At 34.2% G+C, this 20,229-nt stretch overlaps 2 protein-coding genes across 3 annotated transcripts; one reads left to right on the top strand and one right to left on the bottom strand.

Annotated features, from left to right (window-relative positions):
• The first annotated feature begins 1,053 nt into the window (after positions 1-1,053).
• On the top strand, positions 1,054-8,029 carry LOC142635117 ((E,E)-geranyllinalool synthase). Its single transcript, XM_075809329.1, is given in 11 exon segments — positions 1,054-1,155; positions 2,780-2,855; positions 2,858-2,894; positions 2,988-3,086; positions 3,177-3,188; positions 3,190-3,390; positions 3,483-3,612; positions 3,720-3,771; positions 4,900-5,051; positions 7,515-7,556; positions 7,643-8,029. Coding segments are annotated over 11 exon segments (1,290 nt in total).
• A 4,923-nt stretch (positions 8,030-12,952) lies between these two features.
• On the bottom strand, positions 12,953-17,922 carry LOC142636610 (serine carboxypeptidase-like 31). 2 transcript variants are annotated; one of them, XM_075810884.1, is made up of 11 exons: positions 17,540-17,922; positions 16,849-16,956; positions 16,566-16,661; positions 15,903-15,995; positions 15,736-15,818; positions 15,131-15,418; positions 14,751-14,783; positions 14,518-14,648; positions 14,246-14,341; positions 14,047-14,152; positions 12,953-13,391 (listed from the first exon to the last, which is right to left on the bottom strand). In XM_075810884.1, exons 1-11 carry the CDS (start codon positions 17,859-17,861, stop codon positions 13,245-13,247), a joined length of 1,503 nt encoding a protein of 500 aa, XP_075666999.1. In that variant the 5' UTR covers positions 17,862-17,922; the 3' UTR covers positions 12,953-13,244. The 2 variants fall into 2 exon arrangements, with proteins under 2 accessions (XP_075666999.1, XP_075667000.1); XM_075810885.1 differs by lacking the exon at positions 14,751-14,783.
• Positions 17,923-20,229: the final 2,307 nt, after the last annotated feature.

The raw sequence follows: 20,229 nt of genomic DNA, 5'->3' as shown, positions 1-20,229 counted from the left end.
TTTCTTAAAGAGTTCAATGTTAGGAATATCATCAACACCCAAGGATTCATGTAACATAGCATCACAATCATGAAGATTATCACTCATAGAAACATTTTCACAAACACGTGACATGTTACATTCATCAACATCCAAAACATGGATAGAAGCATACAAAGCACTATCCATGGCCAAAAACACAAGAGGTCAAGGATCACACTTAGGTATTTAAACCACAACAAGTGTACCCGCTCTGATACCAATTGAAAGTTCAAAATGTGTATAAAACATCTATGAACATTTAGACCCCCAATTAACAAATTACCAATTTAAGCTTAATATCAAAAAAAGTATGTGCGAAAAATGAACATAAGCTTATAACAAAATTGATAAACAATCTAAACCAAATAAAATCACATCCATAGCATAAATTAAATGGCAAAGATTAAGAGAAGAGAGATGCAAATACAAGGACAACACAACGATGTGTGAAGAGGAAACCGAAGCCTTCGGCGCAAAACCTCTCCTCTGCCCTCCAAGCGGTCAATAATCCACTAAAGAATGTAGTTGGGATACATGAACAGCAGAAGACCCTCCAAGCCTAATCTATCCAGTGTACCTAAGCCCTCCAAGCTCCTACTCCAACGAGGTTGTGCCGAACCTATTTCTTCTTTAGCTTGCCGGATTCCACTATAGCCCATAGCATCAACCAATATGAAATTGGTCCCTTCCTAACTGCTTCCCAAAGCACCAAACAGCCTTCTTCTAGATGTGGGTATGGTGAGAAAAAGTTTTGGTAATGTGCCTATCGAGGATGTAACAATGGAAAGGAAGAGAATAGAGGAATTTGAAGAGTCTTTATGTAAAGATTGTGGATGAATCAATCTTGGTTTTCTTTAGGGTTTTTTATCTCAAAAATTCTCTCCTGAAACTCTCTACATTTCGTGGGTATAAGGGGTATTTATACTGGAGTGAGAATGGAATGCAAAGAGTCAGGATTTTCTAAACAGAGCTAGTTGGCGACTTGGCCTCGCGACTTGACTGAGTCGCGAGTTTAAGCCGCAAGCAAACAGAATGGCCAGACTGGACTTTTTGTCCTTTAGTGCTCCAGTTGGCATGACTGTTCGTCTTCTCTGCATGCTTCACTCGTGTGCATCATCTGGCGGCTTGCAAGCCGTGAGCTACCTGCGAGATCCAGCCGCGAGTCCCTACTTCACTGCATAGTCTTGAGCATATCTTCACACTTTCTCACACACTACCCTTACATGAATCCTACTTAAATACAGGGTTTCTAAGTGCTGAATTACAAGCAAATTGGCACAGAATAAAGCCAACAAAATGGTTGATAAATTTCAACCTTACAGAATCTATAATTGAAAGTACTTTTTTGCTCACTAAAAACAACCTGCCACATATTATTTATTGTGAAAGTACTGTGAAAATATTATGAAGGTACTGTGAAAATATTATGAAGATTTTATTTTTCTATTATTGTGAATACCAGGTATACAAGCAATGATTTCAAATCCAGAGGTTAAGTGTACTCTAGAAACTTTACATAAGGCAGATTTTGATTTTTTGGGGGCGATAGTGGAAAAGTTGACAAATAAGTCACCCTTACTGCCACTCTACAAAACTGTACATGAGATTTTCACCTCATACGGCTCCTCGTTCAATTCTTTCAAAGACATTGGATCCTTTTCCTTATTCGAGAATCTCCTACCTTCTTCCACTTTGCCCTGAAGAGTAACTAGGACCGATTTAGTACCTCCTTGTATTTTCAAATGGGACATCTCAAATCCAAATTCTTCTCTCTCAAATATCGAATTAAAAATTAATAAATAAATCTGTGCTATGAAGAAAATTGCATAAGAGTTATACGTACGTAAGAGCACTCGCACCAGTCAATGCAAAATAAAAAAGTGCAAAATTTTACATATTTTTTTTCAAAATCTACACACATCAATCCTTCTATATTACTGTGCATTTCCATTTTTGTTATAGTGACCGTGTATATTTACACTATTACTGTTGTTTTCTATTTAATTTTGTAATACATTTTTTCTCTCCCCTCTCTAATCCTATTCTTCTCCTCTCTCATTTGATTCTCTCTCTTCCTCTGCCATCTTTCTCCTTTATCTTCTTGAATCCAACAACAAATCTATACAAATCATCAGATTCTTCAAACTTGTTCTAAATCTAGATCCCAAATTTATCAAAACCTCTACTCAAAAAAAAAAAATCGTCAAACTCATAAATAATCAAACCCAAATTGCAAAAGAAGAAGAAGATGATGCAAAACTAGTAGAAGAAGAAGAAAAAGATGCTAAAGAAGAAGCAGCAACGGAGAAGTGTACCCAAAATCACCACTCATAATCAAACTCAAATTGCAAATTTGGACTATGTGAAAGAAAGAAAGATTGTGTTCAGATAAGAGTTTGGACAGTGTTAAAATGGGTGGAGCTATGGGGGTTAGGTGTGAAATAATTTTTAAAAAAAAATTTATTTAAATAATAATAGAATGTGTAATAGATAATTGATGTAGATGTTTGTACAAAATGGTTGTGCCAAAAAAGAAAAAGATTATTATGTTAACTGATGTGGATGCTTTAATGTATGCAAAATAATCTCTCTTTGTTTCTTTTACACACCAACCTCTTTCAGATGCGGATTGTATTCTGAAGGTGAAAGATGACGGATACGAAACCCATCTTAATTAGATATATTATTTCTTTCCATTAAATGAATATTGAATTATGCAAACATCACCGCAACATTCTTACTATAAAATGTTTTGTAGATTGAGCATGAGTTAACTGTTTCATGGTTCGCTCGACTAGATCACCTAGAACATAGGAGGTGGATAGAAGAAAGTGATTGAATGTTCTCTGGACGGGAAAAGCTTGTTTCCATAGGTATGCAACTCTGTTTTAATAGTTATAGTAGAAATACACAGGTAAATTTAATTTTGTTCTTTCATATCCACTGACAAATCTTTTGAAACTCAGGTTATCATGTCGTCATAACGATGAACTAGTAGGTCTTGCCAAGCAAAACTTTGAGTTTAGGCAATCAATTTACAAGTATGAACTTGAGGAATTGAAAATGTATTTACTATATATAAAAAACATTTAATTAGTATTTTGTTTTGAGACTACCAAACATAATATTTATATTGTCTTGTCTCTTCGAGATAGGTGGTCTAAAGACGGGTCTTAGTGATATAGGATTCGGTCGAGAGAAAACTACCTGTTGTTACTTTGTTATTGCTTCTAGTAGTAACTTGCCTCATGATTCTGACATACGAATGATGGCTGCGAAGAGTGCAATAGTTATTACAGTGGCTGATGATTTCTTTTACATGGAAGCTTCTCTAAGTGAGTTGAAATGCCTCACTAATGCAATTTAAAGGTACACATTAGATTAAGAAAAAAAAAAGAAAAAAGAGAGATATAGTAAGATTGTAAATTCCTCTTACATCTATATCTTTTACTGATTGATAGATGGGATGCTAAGGATTTGAGCAACCATAGTAAGATTATCTTTGATGCCCTATATAATCTTGTAAGTGAGATAGCATCAAAATACTTCCAACAAGAAGGACGTGACATAACAAAAACTCTTCAAGATATAGTAAGCTTTCCACCATTTACTGGGTCAGTTTTTTGTCAATTATATCATGTGATTTATCTATCAACTTGCGAGGTAGTGAAAAACTTTTCTTTTTTTGGGTTATGAAGTGGTATGAAACATACATTTCGTGGCTTACGGAATCCAAATGGGGCAAAACTAGACATGGTAAACATGCAATGCAGGTCGGGTCAGGTCAGGTTTATCGGGTTGCGGGTAAAAAAAGGTCATTTTAAGCTAGTTAAAAATGGGTTCAGGTCAATCAGAATGTGGATCGGGTCGAGTTGACCTGTATTTTCACATGATTTTTTTTAATAAAGAAAAAACATGTATTTACCATTTAGAAAGTCATGCAACAAATTACTTGATGTAAAATGCATTACTTTGAATTCACCACTTATATAAAAAATGAACTCAGTTAAACTTATTAATACTTATTAAATAATTTTAAAATTATACAAATCCCAACATTGCTAACGAAAATGATATGACACAAAGACAAGTAAAACAAATATACAAGTTTTGTTTCTACATAATATCAACATCCCAAAATATAAAACAAAATTACAAATGACTTATTGGATAACTCATTTGACAAAGAATAAAAACATATAAGAAATTTACAATCTTGAAAATTAATTTTATAATCTATTATAATTGTGGTAGACACTTTATTTCAATTTGAGAATACACATTAAATGTTTGATTGTTTACTTATTTATACGTGGTCTCTTTTATAAATATTATATCATTGTTAAGCGACACGAACATTAGAAAATATCATAATTTATTTTGAAAAACCATTTATTTTGGACATAAATTGTTAAAAAACAGGTCTAAGCATTTATAATTTATGCTAATTTAATACTTTGGCTTCACTATTTTGACACTTATGAATATTTCTTACACATGTCTACAATTTTAAATTTATGTTTTTAACTCTACTGTAACTAAATTATCTTGGTATGTACTTTGCTATTTGATATCTAAAATTTTTTACTCATTATAGAATATTCAAATATTCATCTTTCAATTTATTTACATGCAGTTATGTAAATGTTTCAATTGTTTCTTTAAAACTCACAACAAACAATTAAACCAATTTTGTCTTAATTTTTTTTTAACAAAATTTTTTTTTTCAAAAATGGTTTGGATCACGGGTTAGGTCACAAGTTGGGTCGGGTTGACCCGCAAAAAAAACACGAGTTTGCTTCGGGTTGGATATTTTTTGGCTCAGGTTGGGTTGGGTCAGAAAATTCTGACCTGTTTTACCTTGTCTAAGTAAAACTTGATACATACCATCAATAAATGAGTACCTTGAAGCAGGCATGACATCCATTGCCACACATACTATGGTTCTTCCAGCTTCATGCTTCATGAAACCAAGGTTACCAGATTCCAAACTCAAGCCTGTGCAATATGAAAACATTACAAAACTACTCATGGTGTAATACCCGAAAAAAAAAAAACAAAAAAACAAAAAGTATTTAAGTAAATCTTTTGTGAGGTCAATTTTATAATTTATAAATATAAGGGAGTTTTTAGAAGATAAAGTTGAAACCCTAGCTATATATAAGCTAATTTAAGTCAGAGTATAATGATAAATATTTTTTGAGAAAGAAGACTACCCAAAATACTCAAAAAGAAAAAGTTTGGCTGCACAATTGAGATAAGAGCGTAAGAATCTCTTTTTTCTCAAATCTAAGTTTTATTTGGAATTAGAGTATTTTTTTTACGTGAGTATTTTGGCCAAGAAGTGAAACTATTTAAATATCTAATGAATTTTACGATCTGAACTGAAGAAGGGATTAAATTATATTCTTGAATATCTGTATTGTTTCGATAATAGATATCCTTTCCTACGGCCACTTTTGCGTTAAGTATTAGATAGATCTGCAGGAAATTAGGCATGGTCATGGTGGTCCAGTTCTGCATAGCTTTTGCCTTAAAAAGTTGTACTTTTGGTGAATAGGAAAGTCAGCAACAACATGGTATTGATGATGTGAGTGTGTCACAGTATAGATGAGGGCTAAAACAAGAAACAAACAACCTTCAACTTCTTTTTATGATTATATTTTGTTTATTGGTTTTGGTAGGAGTGAATAGGAAGTCAATGAAGTTTGACCAATCATAAATTATAGTAAAAAAAAAAGAAGGAGAAAGGAAGCAAAGGAACACACGTACTTAAGGATGGCCCACATGAATACATAGTAATAGGAGTTATGGTCTTATCTCTAGGACATTAGTTGTGGCAGAAAATAATAATAATAATATATGTATAAAGAAAAATATTATGATTAGGTGGAATTTTGGTGTGAGATAAGTGGATAGATATTGGATATTTTTAGTAGTCTCTTTTCTGGCCGGGTACTGTTATAAGTCCTTCTTAAATTATTTGATTATTGAGTAAAAATATTTGAAAATTGTTTTAGGTGATATCTAAGGATTTTAGAAGAAGTGTTTGGGAGAAATTCCTTTTGGTATGGCTTTCGGAGGTAAGTAACCTTATCATAATTGGTTTTATTTTACATATTTTAACTACTAAAAATTGTTTACAGTTGTTATAATTTTACTTCTATTGTATTATTGATTTCAAGTAAAGAATTATCATAAATATATCTGATTACTGAATATATGTTGTATTTTATTTAATTGTTTTTAGCTATACAGATTCAAAGTAAAGAATAAAGCATTTTCACAAATATATATGAGCATTGAATATAAGATTTATTTTATTTAATTGTTTTCTTTTAGCTATATTGATTTAAAGTAAGAATATAGAAATATCACAAATATATTTGAATATTGAACATATGATTATATATATATATATATATATATATATATATATATATATGTATTTGAATAAGATATATTTTTGTTAGAAACTATGATGTCATATATATGACTATGAATTAATTCTGATAGCCAGCTAATGGGGGTATTCATTGGTACTTTGATACCCAAACCAATAGGGATTATTCATTGGTATTCCGATACCCAAACCAATGTGGGTTATTCATTGGTACTCTGATACCCAGCCAATGAGGATTATTCATTGGTACTCTAATGCCTAGTCACGGGGATATAGTGTGACCATAGTCATAAGATTGTTGAGAATATGAATTACGTTTGATTATTTGAACTATTTGAGTCCTTAAAACTACATATTTGATTTTGAAAATGTTTGAATATTTGAACTATTTTGAGTCCTTAGAACTACATATTTGATTTTGGAAATGTTTGAGTAGTTGAACTATTTTGAGTCATTAAATCTGCTTATGTATTTTTAGAACCTATTGTAAGTTATAGCTTTTGATATATGGAAAACTGACTACTTTCTAAACCATCTATGCTATATTTGTAAGATTAAAGTATGTGATCTATTTGCAACTTATTATTTTAAAACTATGAAACTTCTTTAATTATTTTTGAAAACCCATAATATATTATAACTTTTGAAGATTCATATTACATCTTATTACTTTATAGATCTATTACTTAATAGAACTTATTAGGATTTTGATTACTTATTGAGTTGTTAGCTCACCCCTTTTTCCTCTCCAGTTTCAGATTTTGAAGAATAGCTAGTGTTGGGAACTTTGATGTTGTGTTATGAGCAGGAAAAGAAGCTTAGTGATATTGGGATTGGATGATCTTCTAATAGTTTTATAATTATTGGCCAATTGGCATTATGTGCATGAGGTTTGGATTTTGTTCCTATTAAATCATTGGAGATCTATTCTTAAAGAAATAATTTTGAGGTATTTTGGATTTATTTGATTTAAATTTGAGGATAAATTTTAGTTGCTAAAAAGGCCTTGCACACTTGTAGGGTGCTTACTTTATAAGCGTGCGGCAGTTGTCACGTGCCTATCTTTATAGTTGGGTTCGGGGCATGACACATGGCTATTGCTCGTTTGTTGAATGACATACAAAGATACCAGGTAACCTAATATTTCTTCATTGTTACTTCAATTCCACCAATCCTATATATGATTCTTAGGATCTAATAACCAATGTATACTTACAGATGGAAAGAGAAGAAGGAAAAATGAACTTTGTTTTACTCTACTTGAAAGAAAACCCGAAGGCAGACATTGAAGTGGCAATCGCTTTTACAAGAGAGATACTTGATCAAAATAAGAAGGATTCACTTAAACATGTTTTAATGGATGGATTTTGTGATTTTCCAAAATCATGCAAGCATCTCCATCTTTCATGCATGAAAGTATTTCAAATGATCTTCAATTCTTCCAATGGATCTGACTCCAACACAGAAATGCTTGAAGAGATTAAAAAGGCAATCTATATTCCTCTTGAAATTGAAATCTCAAAGCCTGTGAAGCCTCTACCTCTTTACTCTGGAGCAAAGATGATATATCCAACAATGAATTATCAATTCAAACCATCATTCTAATATTCCAAGGGGGGAAGTTTTGCTATAGAACGAGTTTCTATGCCAGCTTTCCGATATCTCCTTAATTAGCAATAATTCCACAATCCCGAAATTCTCGGAATTAAAGGGGCAAGAGGTAACTGAATGCGATACAAACTCTGAGGTGATTCACTCCAAGTAAGTTGAAGTACAATTAAATGCTATTTACTCGGCTTTAAAGAAATTTGACACCAGCAATAATTCCACCTCAGCAACGGTTACCATCTCAATTACTACGAATCTTAATGAAGATATTTCCGAAAATAATCTTGATAACTTGCAAGGCAAATCACACACGGATCATCAAGGCACACGTACATGGAAAAAATTGGCATGTGAACCCAAGCTCTTAAAGTCATATGCAAACTGTATCTTTGGGGAAAAGAAATCGAGAAAGGGAGGAAACTGTGCCCACACAACTAACAAAAAAAATTCAGGTCACTACAGAATATGGCCAAGAAGAATCAATGGTGGAGGCTGCGGTGCAGCCCCGCCAACACCAATGAGTTTCATATTTTGGAACTGTCGTGGGCTTGGGAACCTATGTACAGGGAAGGAGCTGAAAGTAGTGGTTCTAGCAAAAGATCCCTCCGCCGTGTTCTCAGCCGAAACTTGGGCGGATGAAGCAAGACTAAAGGAAATCAAACGCAACTTGGAGTTTGAAAATTTGTTTTTTGTAGAGAGAAACAACAGAGGGGGAGGTTTAGCATTATACTAGAGAAATTCAATTGATCTGGTAGTAGAGACTTGCTCCAAATACCACATTGATGCAATAATAAATAAAGGGAAGGCAGATTCGTGGAGGATGACCGGCTTCTATGGGGAGCTAATGACACAAAGGAGAGCTGAATCATGGAGTATGCTTCGCCAATTGAACAACAGATTCAACTTGCCATGGTTGTGTGCAAGAGATTTCAATGAACTATTGCAAAGCTCCGAGAAATTAGGGGGAACAATAGAAGCCAAAATCAAATGCAACTTTTCCGAGATGTAGTTGATGAATGCAGATTTGTTGATCTTGGATATGTTGGACCACAATACACTTGGCAAAAAAACTTTGCAGATGGAAACTCGATATGGGAGAGGCTGGATCGTGGTTTTGCTAACAATGAATGGCTGCTGAATTTTGCAGGTACATAAATCCACCATTTTTCCTCAAATACATCTGATCATAGACCTCTATGGATTGTACTAAAGGGTTTGGAGTTTCACCCTACAGCCAAACCTTTCCGGTTCGAAGAGATGTGGCTGTCCAACCCGGGGTGTGCTGAAATTGTAGAAACCGTTTGGTCTAATGCACACAACTATCACCCAGCTGTGGAGGTGATGAGAAAAATAGCAAATTCTGGAGAGGAATTACACAAATGGAACAAGGAGCATTTTGGAAACGTAAGAAAGGAACTAGAAAAAAAAAAAGAGGGCAGCCTTGAAGAAAACCGAGGAAGTTGCAATGAGAACAGGTGTGAATTTTGAAGTGAGGATGTTGAAACAAGAAATCATTGATCTAATGGACAAGGAAAATAGGATGTGGTTCCAGCGTGCAAAAGTCTTGTGGGCTTCAAATGGAGACAAAAACTCAAAAATTTTCCATTGTCATGCAACACAGCGAAAGTGGAAAAATTCTATCTTAAAAATTCGAGACACATCAGGCCAGTGGAGGACAAATCCAAATGAAGTAAATCACTACTTGGCCGAATATTTTCAGAAGCTCTTTACCTCCACCAACAACCTGAACCCACATAAAGCAGTCAACTCTATCAATACCATTATCAGTGAAGACATGAGGTCCCAACTATTAGCAATGTTCACAATCGGTGAAGTTCAAACAGCACTAAAACAGATGGCCCCCCCAAAAGCCCAGGTCCCAATGATATGCCACCTCTCTTTTACCAAAATTTTTGGAATTTAATTGGTAATGATGTAACTGAATCAGTTCTTAAATTCCTTAATTCGGCCTCATTGCCTGAACAGCTAAATCATACTTTCATAACTCTTATTCCAAAAAAAAAAGAACCCTGAATGTGCATCTGACTTTAGACCCATAAGTTTGTGTAATGTCCTATATAAAGTTTTTTCTAAAGTTCTGGCAAATAGATTAAAAAAGATCCTACCAAAAATTATTATGGAACACCAAAGTGATTTCACGAAAAGTCGCTTAATTTCTGATAATATTTTGGTAGCCTTTGAATCTCTCTATAGTATACAGAAATACAAAGGAAAAGAGAATTTTATGGCTATAAAACTCAATATGAGCAAAGCTTATGATAGACTTGAATGGCCATACCTCAAAGCAGTAATGGTGAAAATGGGTTTTGATGAAAAATGGATCAATCTCATCATGTTATGTGTTACAACTGTCTCTTACTCAGTTCTTGTCAATGGGGAACCCAAAGGCATGATCCATCCAACCAGGGGCATCAGACAAGGCGATCCATTATCTCCCTTTCTCTTCTTATTATGTACTGAAGGCTTGAATGGCCTAATTAATAATGCAGCAGCCAATGGAGACATTAAGGGTTATTCCTTATGTAGAAATGGCCCTAGCTTGACTCAGCTCCTTTTTGCAGACGACAGCTTATTGTTTTCCAGGGCTACTATACAGGAGTGTCAAAAAATCCTTGATATCTTGGATATCTATGCAAATTGTTCAGGCCAACAAATAAACAAGACCAAAACTACAATCTTTTTCAGCAAGTACACTACAGAAGAGATAAAAAATCATATCAAGATTGCCTTGGGGGTACCAGAGATTAAGCAATATGAGCAATATTTGGGGCTACCATCCCTAGTTGGAAAGAATAAGATAGCTAGCTTTAACTACATTAAGGAGAGGGTATGGAAGAAAATTCAAGGGTAGAAAGAAAATTTGTTGTCACAGGCAGGAATGGAAATATTAATTAAAGCAGTAGTCCAAGCCAATACAGAATACACAATGAGTTGCTTCAAATTTCCTGTGGGTCTATGTACGGAGATTGAAAGCCTTATTAAAAAGTTTTGGTGGGGACAAAAGGGAGACCGGTGGAAAGTCCATTGGGTCAAATGGGAAACACTTTGTAAACCTAAATCTATTGGTGGTATGGGGTTCAAAGACTTAGCCATTTTCAATGACGCGTTATTAGCCAAACAAGCTTAGAGACTAGTGCATCATAAAGAGTTCTTGTTCTACCGTGTCTTCAAAGTAAAATTCTTTCCTCATTGCTCTATAATGGAGGCCTCGGATACCACGTTAGGCTCCTATGCTTGGAGCAGCATAGTAAAAGGCCGGGATGAATTAATGAAAGGTGCAAGGAGGAGGGTGGGTTGTGGAGAATTGATAGGAGTTTGGAATGATGCTTGGCTGCCATCCTTGGAATATCCTAGAGTGTTATAAAATCCGGTGACAAGTTTTGAGCATATGAAAGTAAATGATCTTATAGACCTGGTTTCAAAGTAATGGGATGCAGGTTTATTGCAGGGATTATTCAACTCTCAAGAGGTCGAATTGATAATAAGTATACCTTTATGTCGCACCTATATTGAGGACAAGCTGATATGGCCATACACATCATCAGGTAACTACACTGTGAAGTTTGGTTATAATTTTCTTGCAGCAGCAGAAACAGGCCAGACCACCACAACCAATCCGAGACAAGATGGAAGGATTTGGAAGCTTGTTTGGAGCCTCTCGGTTCCAAATAAGGTGAAGAATTTCTTATGGCGAGCCTGCAAAGAAGCACTGCCAGTGAAGAGAAACTTGAGACGAAGAAGAATCATTGAGGAGGACACACGTGACCACTGTAAATCAAATGCAGAAAGTGAATTCCATGCACTTTGGGAATGCTCGGCACTCACATCAGTTTGGAACTCTGTCCCAGAGCTACGCCTTCACCATGATCAGAATGTTCATACGGTTTCAGAGCTCATCAAACTCACTCATGATGAAGGAAAAGACATCAATTTGCTTGCGTTGATCCTTTGGACAGTATGGTATCGCCAGAACAAACTCAGAACCACGAATGAAGATTATCCAGTCAGCCAAGTCTCCATGAATGCAAAGCAAGCACTCACTGAGTATCACCAAGCAAACCGGGTCATAAGGCTCCAATCTCCAGGTTGCACTCACCCTCGGGTCAAATGGAGCCCACCCCCTGCAGAAAACTTCAAGGTGAACTTCGACGGAGCCACATTCAAAGAGATACAAAGGCTGGCCTTGGTGTCGTGATCCAGAACTCCCTAGGACAATCGATTGCTTCCTTATCTGAATTGGTGAATCTACCATACTCATCCGATATTGTTGAAGCAATGGCTGCAGCAAGAGCCATTTATTTTGCTCAAGAAATTGGCTTAAATTCCTTTATCATTCAAGGCGATTCTGAAGCTGTGATCAAGTGCTTTAGAAGGGACGATAGATGTCTCTTTTTCTCCTTTTGGTCATATCTTGCAGCAACCAAAGTGACCACAAAAACCAGCTGTAGTATTTCATTCTCCCATATTCATAGATTTGGTAACTCTGTTGCTCACAACCTAACTAAACATGCAAGACATGTTAGAGGTTTTTCGGTGTGGATGGAGGGTATTCCTCCACACCTTCAAGCTATACTTTAAGCCAATAATGGCTAGTTTTTTTCTTAATAAAAGTTATTGAAGTTCCTTCTCAAAAAAAAAAAAAAAAAAAAAGAAGTAAACTATGAGTTAATTTAAGATTAACTTACGGTTCTCTAATATATAATCTCTACGTTAAGATCATTGTAAATTGAAGAGTTTAATATAAAAAATGTAGAAGTTAAGAACTTCATGTTATGGACGTAGGCCATAATTAAGACAAAACCACATGTTATTGCTTGCTCTAGTCACTTGTATCTCTTTCAAATTCTCAATCATTCAACAACTTTAACACTTCATAAGGATTTCCGGAAAAAGAAGCACTCACTACAACTAAGATAATTGCATTAATTATAACCATTCCCATTAATATGGCGCTGGTAGCTAATAATAATATTGGGAGTTTATTGAGAGATTCGGATAGCCACTTGCATGCTAGATATGAGAACTTTCTTCTGCACCCATGAAAAGGAAGATGTCATTTTTGCCTAGACGTACTATAGGGCAACACTCTCTATACTCAGGAGTTCTCTATGTAATTACACATAACAAGCTAGAAAACTAAGACCAAAATCTTTTGGGAGAGCAACAGAGACAATCCGCTGTAAGTTTTGATTTAACGAGCAGCTGGTGGAGATTCTCCTTGGAGAAAGGCTGAGAAAAATGCCAATGAGTCGCTTGGCTTGAAGCAAGGTACTGCATGGCCAGCTCCTCTAAACGTTGCAAAAGTAAGTCCCTCGTATTCTTGGAACCAACCACTGACCTGAACCAAATACCATTCCATTCCATATTAATTAGTACTTAAAAGTACCAAAAATCCTGTTAATATTTATTATTACAACAATGAACTTTGTACTGCATCAAATAGCGAGCTCATATTATATGTACTCTAAGCACGAGTTAATGGAACTCAGCATGTAAATGCAGCACTTATGAATAATTCTTACTATACGTAGGTATCAAAGTGATGTCACAATTCACAAGAATGAAGAGTGTTCAATCGAAAACAGGAATGTATTATATTTGCACTCTCTTTGTGAAACACTCTAGCTTTCATCTTTGTCCCAAGATATAAACTGTGGACTAGTGGAGTATTGGAATACCTTAAAGACTTACTAAATAGGAATATGGTTTCTCACTTAGATGTAACTCTATATATACAATATTCATATTTTCACACCTAGTGTCCACATCTTTTTAAGAATATTCACATTTAACACACGATACTGATGATGTGTATAAAGAGTGTATATTAAGGAATTTGAGATAACCAATGCCCAAATATTTTTAAATAAGTTCAATAAAATAGAGTTATATATTAAGATAAGATATTATCCATGTCAGGAATTGTTATTAAAATGAAAAATAACATTGTATTTTAATGTAGTAATTGCCATATTCTGAATCTTGATGATTACCTCTTTCTGGTGGTACCAAGGCCTCCATGCCTTAGTGATGGGTAGTCCCAGGGCACTTAAGCTGTATCTTGTAGACAGTACAGGAACTCTTCCATCTGTGTCTCCACTGAGCCACCCACAAAGGAATACCATAAGATTGATAAATATGTTATCATCACAATCTCTAGAAAATAATATACGGCAGCTAGGAAACTTATACCTGTAGACCCATATTCTAAGTCCTGCTATAATTAGCTTCTTGTATATAGGAAGGACAGATGGCTTTGAGTCTGACCACTTGTCAAATATATTCATACTACAGCCAAAATTTTAGAAAAAAATGTTCAGTTTGTATCATGAAAATCATATTAAAAAATTTCTTGGCCGCTTCTTTTTATTTGAAAGTTAAAGACTTGCTCTAAGTTTCTTTTAGATCAGGGAACTTCAAACAAAGGCAAACGAAATATTAACAATTAATAGAAAATGAATTACTTGCAGATGCTCCAGTTCTTTAGCTGGTGACCATCACTAACATGTAGAGCCTTCTGAACATCTGGTCTGTTGTAGAATGTCTTAGCATATTCATCAAGGCATGGATCGTAACCACCCATGATTCTTGGCATCTGTTAAACAAAATCCATCATCATCATCTATTTATTCAATCAACTCGCAACACTTTGAATGAAATTAATGTGCAACATGGGAGGCAATATGGAGAATCAGACATATTTAGAGGACAAAGTTTGGCTCCAAACAACCTTTTCCCTTGCATGATTAAAATTAGATTAAATGAGACTCTTATGGTATGTTTCAAATAATTTTATATGGTGTGACGACACTCTATACATGATTAGATTCAAAGAATAAATTATTAATTAATTATTGCCTAACATGTATATAAACCAAATCATTAGAGTTGGAACGTAAATCTGTTCATGAGATCAATTGTACATAGACAATACTATAAGTGAGGTGTAATCACTCTAAACTTTCATTTCAAAATGAAATAATGATTAGTGCCTGTTGATTTTATAAAAGAGTATTTTCCGTTGTACATAGATTGATTTCTAATAAACTCAAAAATGAAATATGTATTATTCCTCACCATCTTAGATGTGCGCTTCATCATGACTTGCATTGATTTGTTATCTGAATCCGCTGAATTGCCAGGACAGACTGAGGTGTAGAGGCTATAGATATCAATCTCCTTATACTGTTTGAGTACTTCATCAATGGCTTCACTACAATCATTGTTGCTCCATGTATCATTAACGTTAAAATCACAGCTTGATTTGATTATTTTATGAGTCTCATCCGATATCACAGCATGACTCCAAGCATAATCCACTAGACCTCTCCAGTCCTCAGCATCAGATGTTTCAGGATTACCCAACTGTACTTTGAGAAAGGTATTAGTTGCGTACTTTGGTTTCCAATCATGGAAAAATAGGATGCATAGTGTAAAGTTTAAGTATAGTTACTTTTGTGTAATATATTATATTTCCTAAATAAATTCAGAATACATAGTTGTATTGAATAATTATCCTTAAAAATATATTTTACTATTAATATTTCACAAGTCAATGTTACTACATGTTTGAATTTAATTGAGAAACCTAATATACTTCACCTAATCACTTAATAAACTATACCTAAGTTTTACCTAGATTTGAACATATTAATTAATTTTAATATTGTCTAGGACCATACCAAAATACCCTTGAGATCGATATAAAGAAAAGGATCTTTGTTCTTGTCATGGATGAGCTCAGCAAGTTCTGGAACGTATTTTCCTGTGAATGTGGAGAGTGTGAGTATTTGATAGGAATTCAGTTATATATGATAAGCACAATAAACATTTATAAGAGTTAAAATACCTGCATAGCTTTCTCCAGCAATATAAAAGGTTCGCATTCTATATGAAGGGAACTTGAGGAACCATTTGTGGAGGAAGATATAAGCATCATTTGCTATAAAAATTATTCATAGAACGTACAACCAAAATGATCAGGAGCCCTTTGTAACATAAAACTTACAAAAAGAAGAAAAGTTGCATGTACTGCATAAAAATAATCAAGCAATTATAAACTAAATTTTTTTAAATAACATCAGTGTGTAGTTTTTAGGAAAAAATGTATCAAGTATGTGTGAGATATATTTAAATAAAGAGTATGCTAATTTTTAAGAAAAAATTTTCTCTGGTAATTTTTTTTTAAAATTTATTGAATTACAATTTTAACCCATTTTTATTTTTTAAGAATAAGAATTATTTAATTAGATTAGGGGTATTTTTTCCATTTTTAAAGTCATAATTAACTTTCTGAATCCCCTTAACATATAGAAATAAACTTATATAGTGGCATTTTCAATCTCTCATCAATAAAAGGTGAGTGCATCCGTTCCACTTGATAAAGTACCATTTGTCTTAATATTTTAAACTGTTATAAGAAACACTATATTAAATTTAATCATTTTATTAACAATATTTACCTATAAAAATAAACAAAGCTCATGAGCACTAGAATTTGTATGGTCCTTACCTGTAAATTCATCTCCCAAATTAATGTAATCACTAGTTGAATTCGAGTATGAAAAACCGACTCCAGCAGGAGATTCCACGAATAATATATTGGCTTCTGTATCATGAGACATTAATAATTTTTAACATAACATTTTAATAACTTATTGCTACCCTTAATTAATTAAATAAATAAATGGAGTACTAAATAGTGGTACATAGTGCAATCATACAAGTATCTATATATTATGCATTAAAATATTTGTGTGACAAATTTTTAACAAGAAAAGAATTATTTCTCCTACTTGTGTTCCATGAGTAGGGATTAGATTTAAGTCCATTTCCATGCGTATCCACTAGAAAAGGACCAATCTCTTGTGTTGCACCATATCCCACAGAAGAGCACCCGGGCCCTGAAAAGGAAAGCATCTTGTCACCTTAGCAGAGAACATAAAACGAAGTGCCAAACAAAATCATAGATTTAAACTTCTTGGATAGGTTCTCTCAATAAAAAAAAAAAAAAAAAAAAGAAGTAAAAAGTAAAACGAATTTCCAGTAAGATATATATATAGCTAGGTGGATTTGGTCAAAAGATTTGGTACTGTAAAGGATACTCAAAACTAATTGCAATTTGCTTGACGAGAAAGGTTCTCCACATAAGATAGTAATAAGTAATGGAACCCCTAGATCGTATTTTATCTTATTGTTTCTTCGTACAATCATACAAACCTCCCAATAAGGTGTCTATAGGCTCCTTCTCAAGAAAAAAAAAGAAAAAAAGAAAAAAAAAGGTGTCTAGCTATAGGCTACCATGGCATTCGACCTTCGCCGATTTTTAATGACTGACAAAGATGATCTAGCTAGGACATAAAGAAAATTATACATAAAATAAATAAATAAACAAGGATTTATAAAGCTGTACGTAAACAAATTAAGTTACCTAAGAAGAAAAAGATAAAGCGAAGTGTCAAACAGACAATTACTATATATGCTTACCTCCATTAAGCCACAGCACTAATGGTCTTTCATCAGCCTGAGTCGTGGCCTCATAGAACCAGTAAAAGAGTGCCCTTCCCTTCGTTTCATTTACACTGACATAGCCAGCGTAGTGCTTGAAGTTAACATCAGGCTGGCCGGGCAAGCCAGTTACAAGATCCCCATTCCCTTCTGAGGTAATTTTTTTCCCACTACTACTACTACTGCTGCTGCTACTACATTTCCAATGTCTAAAACACACAACAGGCTCCATTATTATTAATAGGAGAAGAAGAAGAAGAGCCAGAGTGTGGGGGAGTGTCATTTTTAATGCAAAATCCATATTGGATCGATTTGTAAGCACACCAAATAAATATTTATATACATAAACAGCTTTCACACCACAGGATGAAACCCAAGGAGAGCAACATATCCTATATTTATACCCATATATTGGAGGCAAACTAAACTAGCATTCACTAAACTGTAAAACTAGATATGATATGATAGTAGTCCTACATGGCAACTTCTTTTTTCTGTTTGGCATTCGGTTAGGCAAAGCCTATGGGCGGGCCATGGCATATGACATCTGATGTGGATTTAGGCCAGCTTCTATAATATAATAATATTCTTTTTTTTGAGAAAATAATATAATAATATTCTAATTGCATGAGCAGGGTTGGGTTGAGTTTTTGAGTGAGACCTCCATCATTTCTTGTGTGGGTGGTTGAAATATTTAATTGCAATGATCAAATAAATATATCTTCGAATAATTAACGACTTTCACGCTATGTTTTCTTTTTTACTTTCTTTTCTTCTAGCAGTAGGCACCCCGCCCATGCGCCTGTGGTGTGAAAACTTATAAAAGTGCTACCAAGAAAAAAAGAAAGAGTTTTGCTTTAATGAGAATGACATCTCTTGTACACTTGGAATATTGTTTTCGACACTTGAATTTTTCTTGAACACTTGGAGCGTTACTGTCATGAAATTGACATCTTTTAGACGTTTGGACTTGTTTTCAACACTAGTGTTGGTATCATGAAAATAACTTCTCTTGGACTCTTAGAAACAACTCCTCAGACAATATTTTCGCTCACAACAATATAATAAATAAATAAAATTGAATATTTCCTCAAAAACATTTCAAAATTAGATAGAGACCTTATTCAAAATCAATACTACCGATTTATGAATTAAATAAAAATAATGTGAAGTCTTTTGAGTGGTTTTAAGGATATAAATAATGACAAATGAAAGCTCAATTAATGTGAAAATATTAATACTTATTTAGACCCCCAATTTTAAATTACGGCTTAATTGCTTTTATTTTAACTTATTTAAGTGTGGAACAAGAGTAAAACATTTGCAATAAATCGGTAACACTACTCTAAGCCATAAATAAGCAATAAACGTAAAGCTTAAAGAGTAGGGAAGAGAGATGCAAACACAAGATAACACCGAGACGTGTTATCGAAGAGGAAGCCAAAGTACTCGGTAAAAAACCTCTCCGCGGCCCTCCAAGCCTAATCTACCCAATGTACTTGAGCCCTCCAAGCTTCTATTATCAACGGACTTCTCAAAGTCTTGTCTTCACTAGCGTTCTAGATCCCGCAATTCTGCCTGATTGCATCTACCACTCAATGGCTTTTTCTAATGCTTCCCAAAGGCACCAAAACTTCTCTCAACACTCAGAATGAGACAGGTAAGTGTTTGGGCTAAGAACCTCTCAAGGATGTGTAAATAGAGAGTTGGGAGTAGATGGAAACTTTAGAGAAATAATGTAAAGGATTGTGGGTAAAACAATCTTTAACTCTTTAAGTGTTTGGCTAGGGTTTCTCTCTCAAAAGTTTCTTTAGAAAATACTCCTTTTTTCTTCTTACATTTCATGAGTAATGTGGGTTTATATAGTGTTGGTAAAAAAAGGGAAATGTCATACTCCAAAAAACAATAGGCAATGGGTTTCACAGGTCACTTTCGACTTAGCCTAAGTCATGAGTCACTCGCAAAAACCAGTCTGTCAATGACTCTTCAAATTCCAGCATGTGCTTCTCATGTGGCTTGTTTCACGGGTTATCAGTAGCGAGTCCAATTTCGAAAACCACTTCTTCACAGATTCATCACCAAACTCTCACACACAGCCCTTACATTAAATCCCATAAAAATACAGGGAAATAGTTTAACAAAATTACAATCAAATTTGACACGGAATTAAAACCAACAAAAAAAACATAGTTGTAAATTACAACTTTACAATCTCCCCCTTTGGCTATTCCATGACAAAACCCCTAAACAGACTCTAGACTTAAAAGGTAAGCTTGGGAACAGAGGAAAAATTCATTCACACCTAAATCTAAATTCTGTGAAGCACCTAAACCATATACACTGGTATTCTGAAACACTTGCACATAATAAATAACTTCATTAAGCACGAGATAGGTAGAATACAAGGCATGTATAAAGAATAAGTAAAATACGATCAAGATAAGCACAAAATATGAGAACATATAGCATAACTTTATCAAACAGGAACAGACATTAAGAAATGACCACAATGAACATTTAACTAGTAAATGATCATTCAGACATGCAAGCAATTAAGAGCAATACAAAAATTAATTGCATGTCCAAAAGGCACATGATGCTTTAAAGAAACTAAAGCAAGAAGCAATAGATAACTAAAAGCATCATGAAATGGCTATAAAAACCAAGGA

Source organism: Castanea sativa, chromosome 5, assembly GCF_040712315.1.
Source record: "Castanea sativa cultivar Marrone di Chiusa Pesio chromosome 5, ASM4071231v1".
Taxonomy (NCBI): Eukaryota; Viridiplantae; Streptophyta; class Magnoliopsida; order Fagales; family Fagaceae; genus Castanea; species Castanea sativa.
This window is presented reverse-complemented; position numbering and strand designations above follow the sequence as displayed.

What these genes read in the sequence shown, in the direction of transcription:
- LOC142636610 (XM_075810884.1), bottom strand. Translation starts at nt 17,861, where the DNA reads ATGGATTTTGCATTAAAAATGACACTCCCCCACACTCTGGCTCTTCTT. An exon ending in TCCCTACTCATGGAACACAA is followed by an intron (nt 16,662 to 16,848) that starts GTAGGAGAAATA and finishes CTCATGATACAG; the next exon opens with AAGCCAATATATTATTCGTG. An exon ending in TGCTGGAGAAAGCTATGCAG is followed by an intron (nt 15,819 to 15,902) that starts GTATTTTAACTC and finishes CCACATTCACAG; the next exon opens with GAAAATACGTTCCAGAACTT.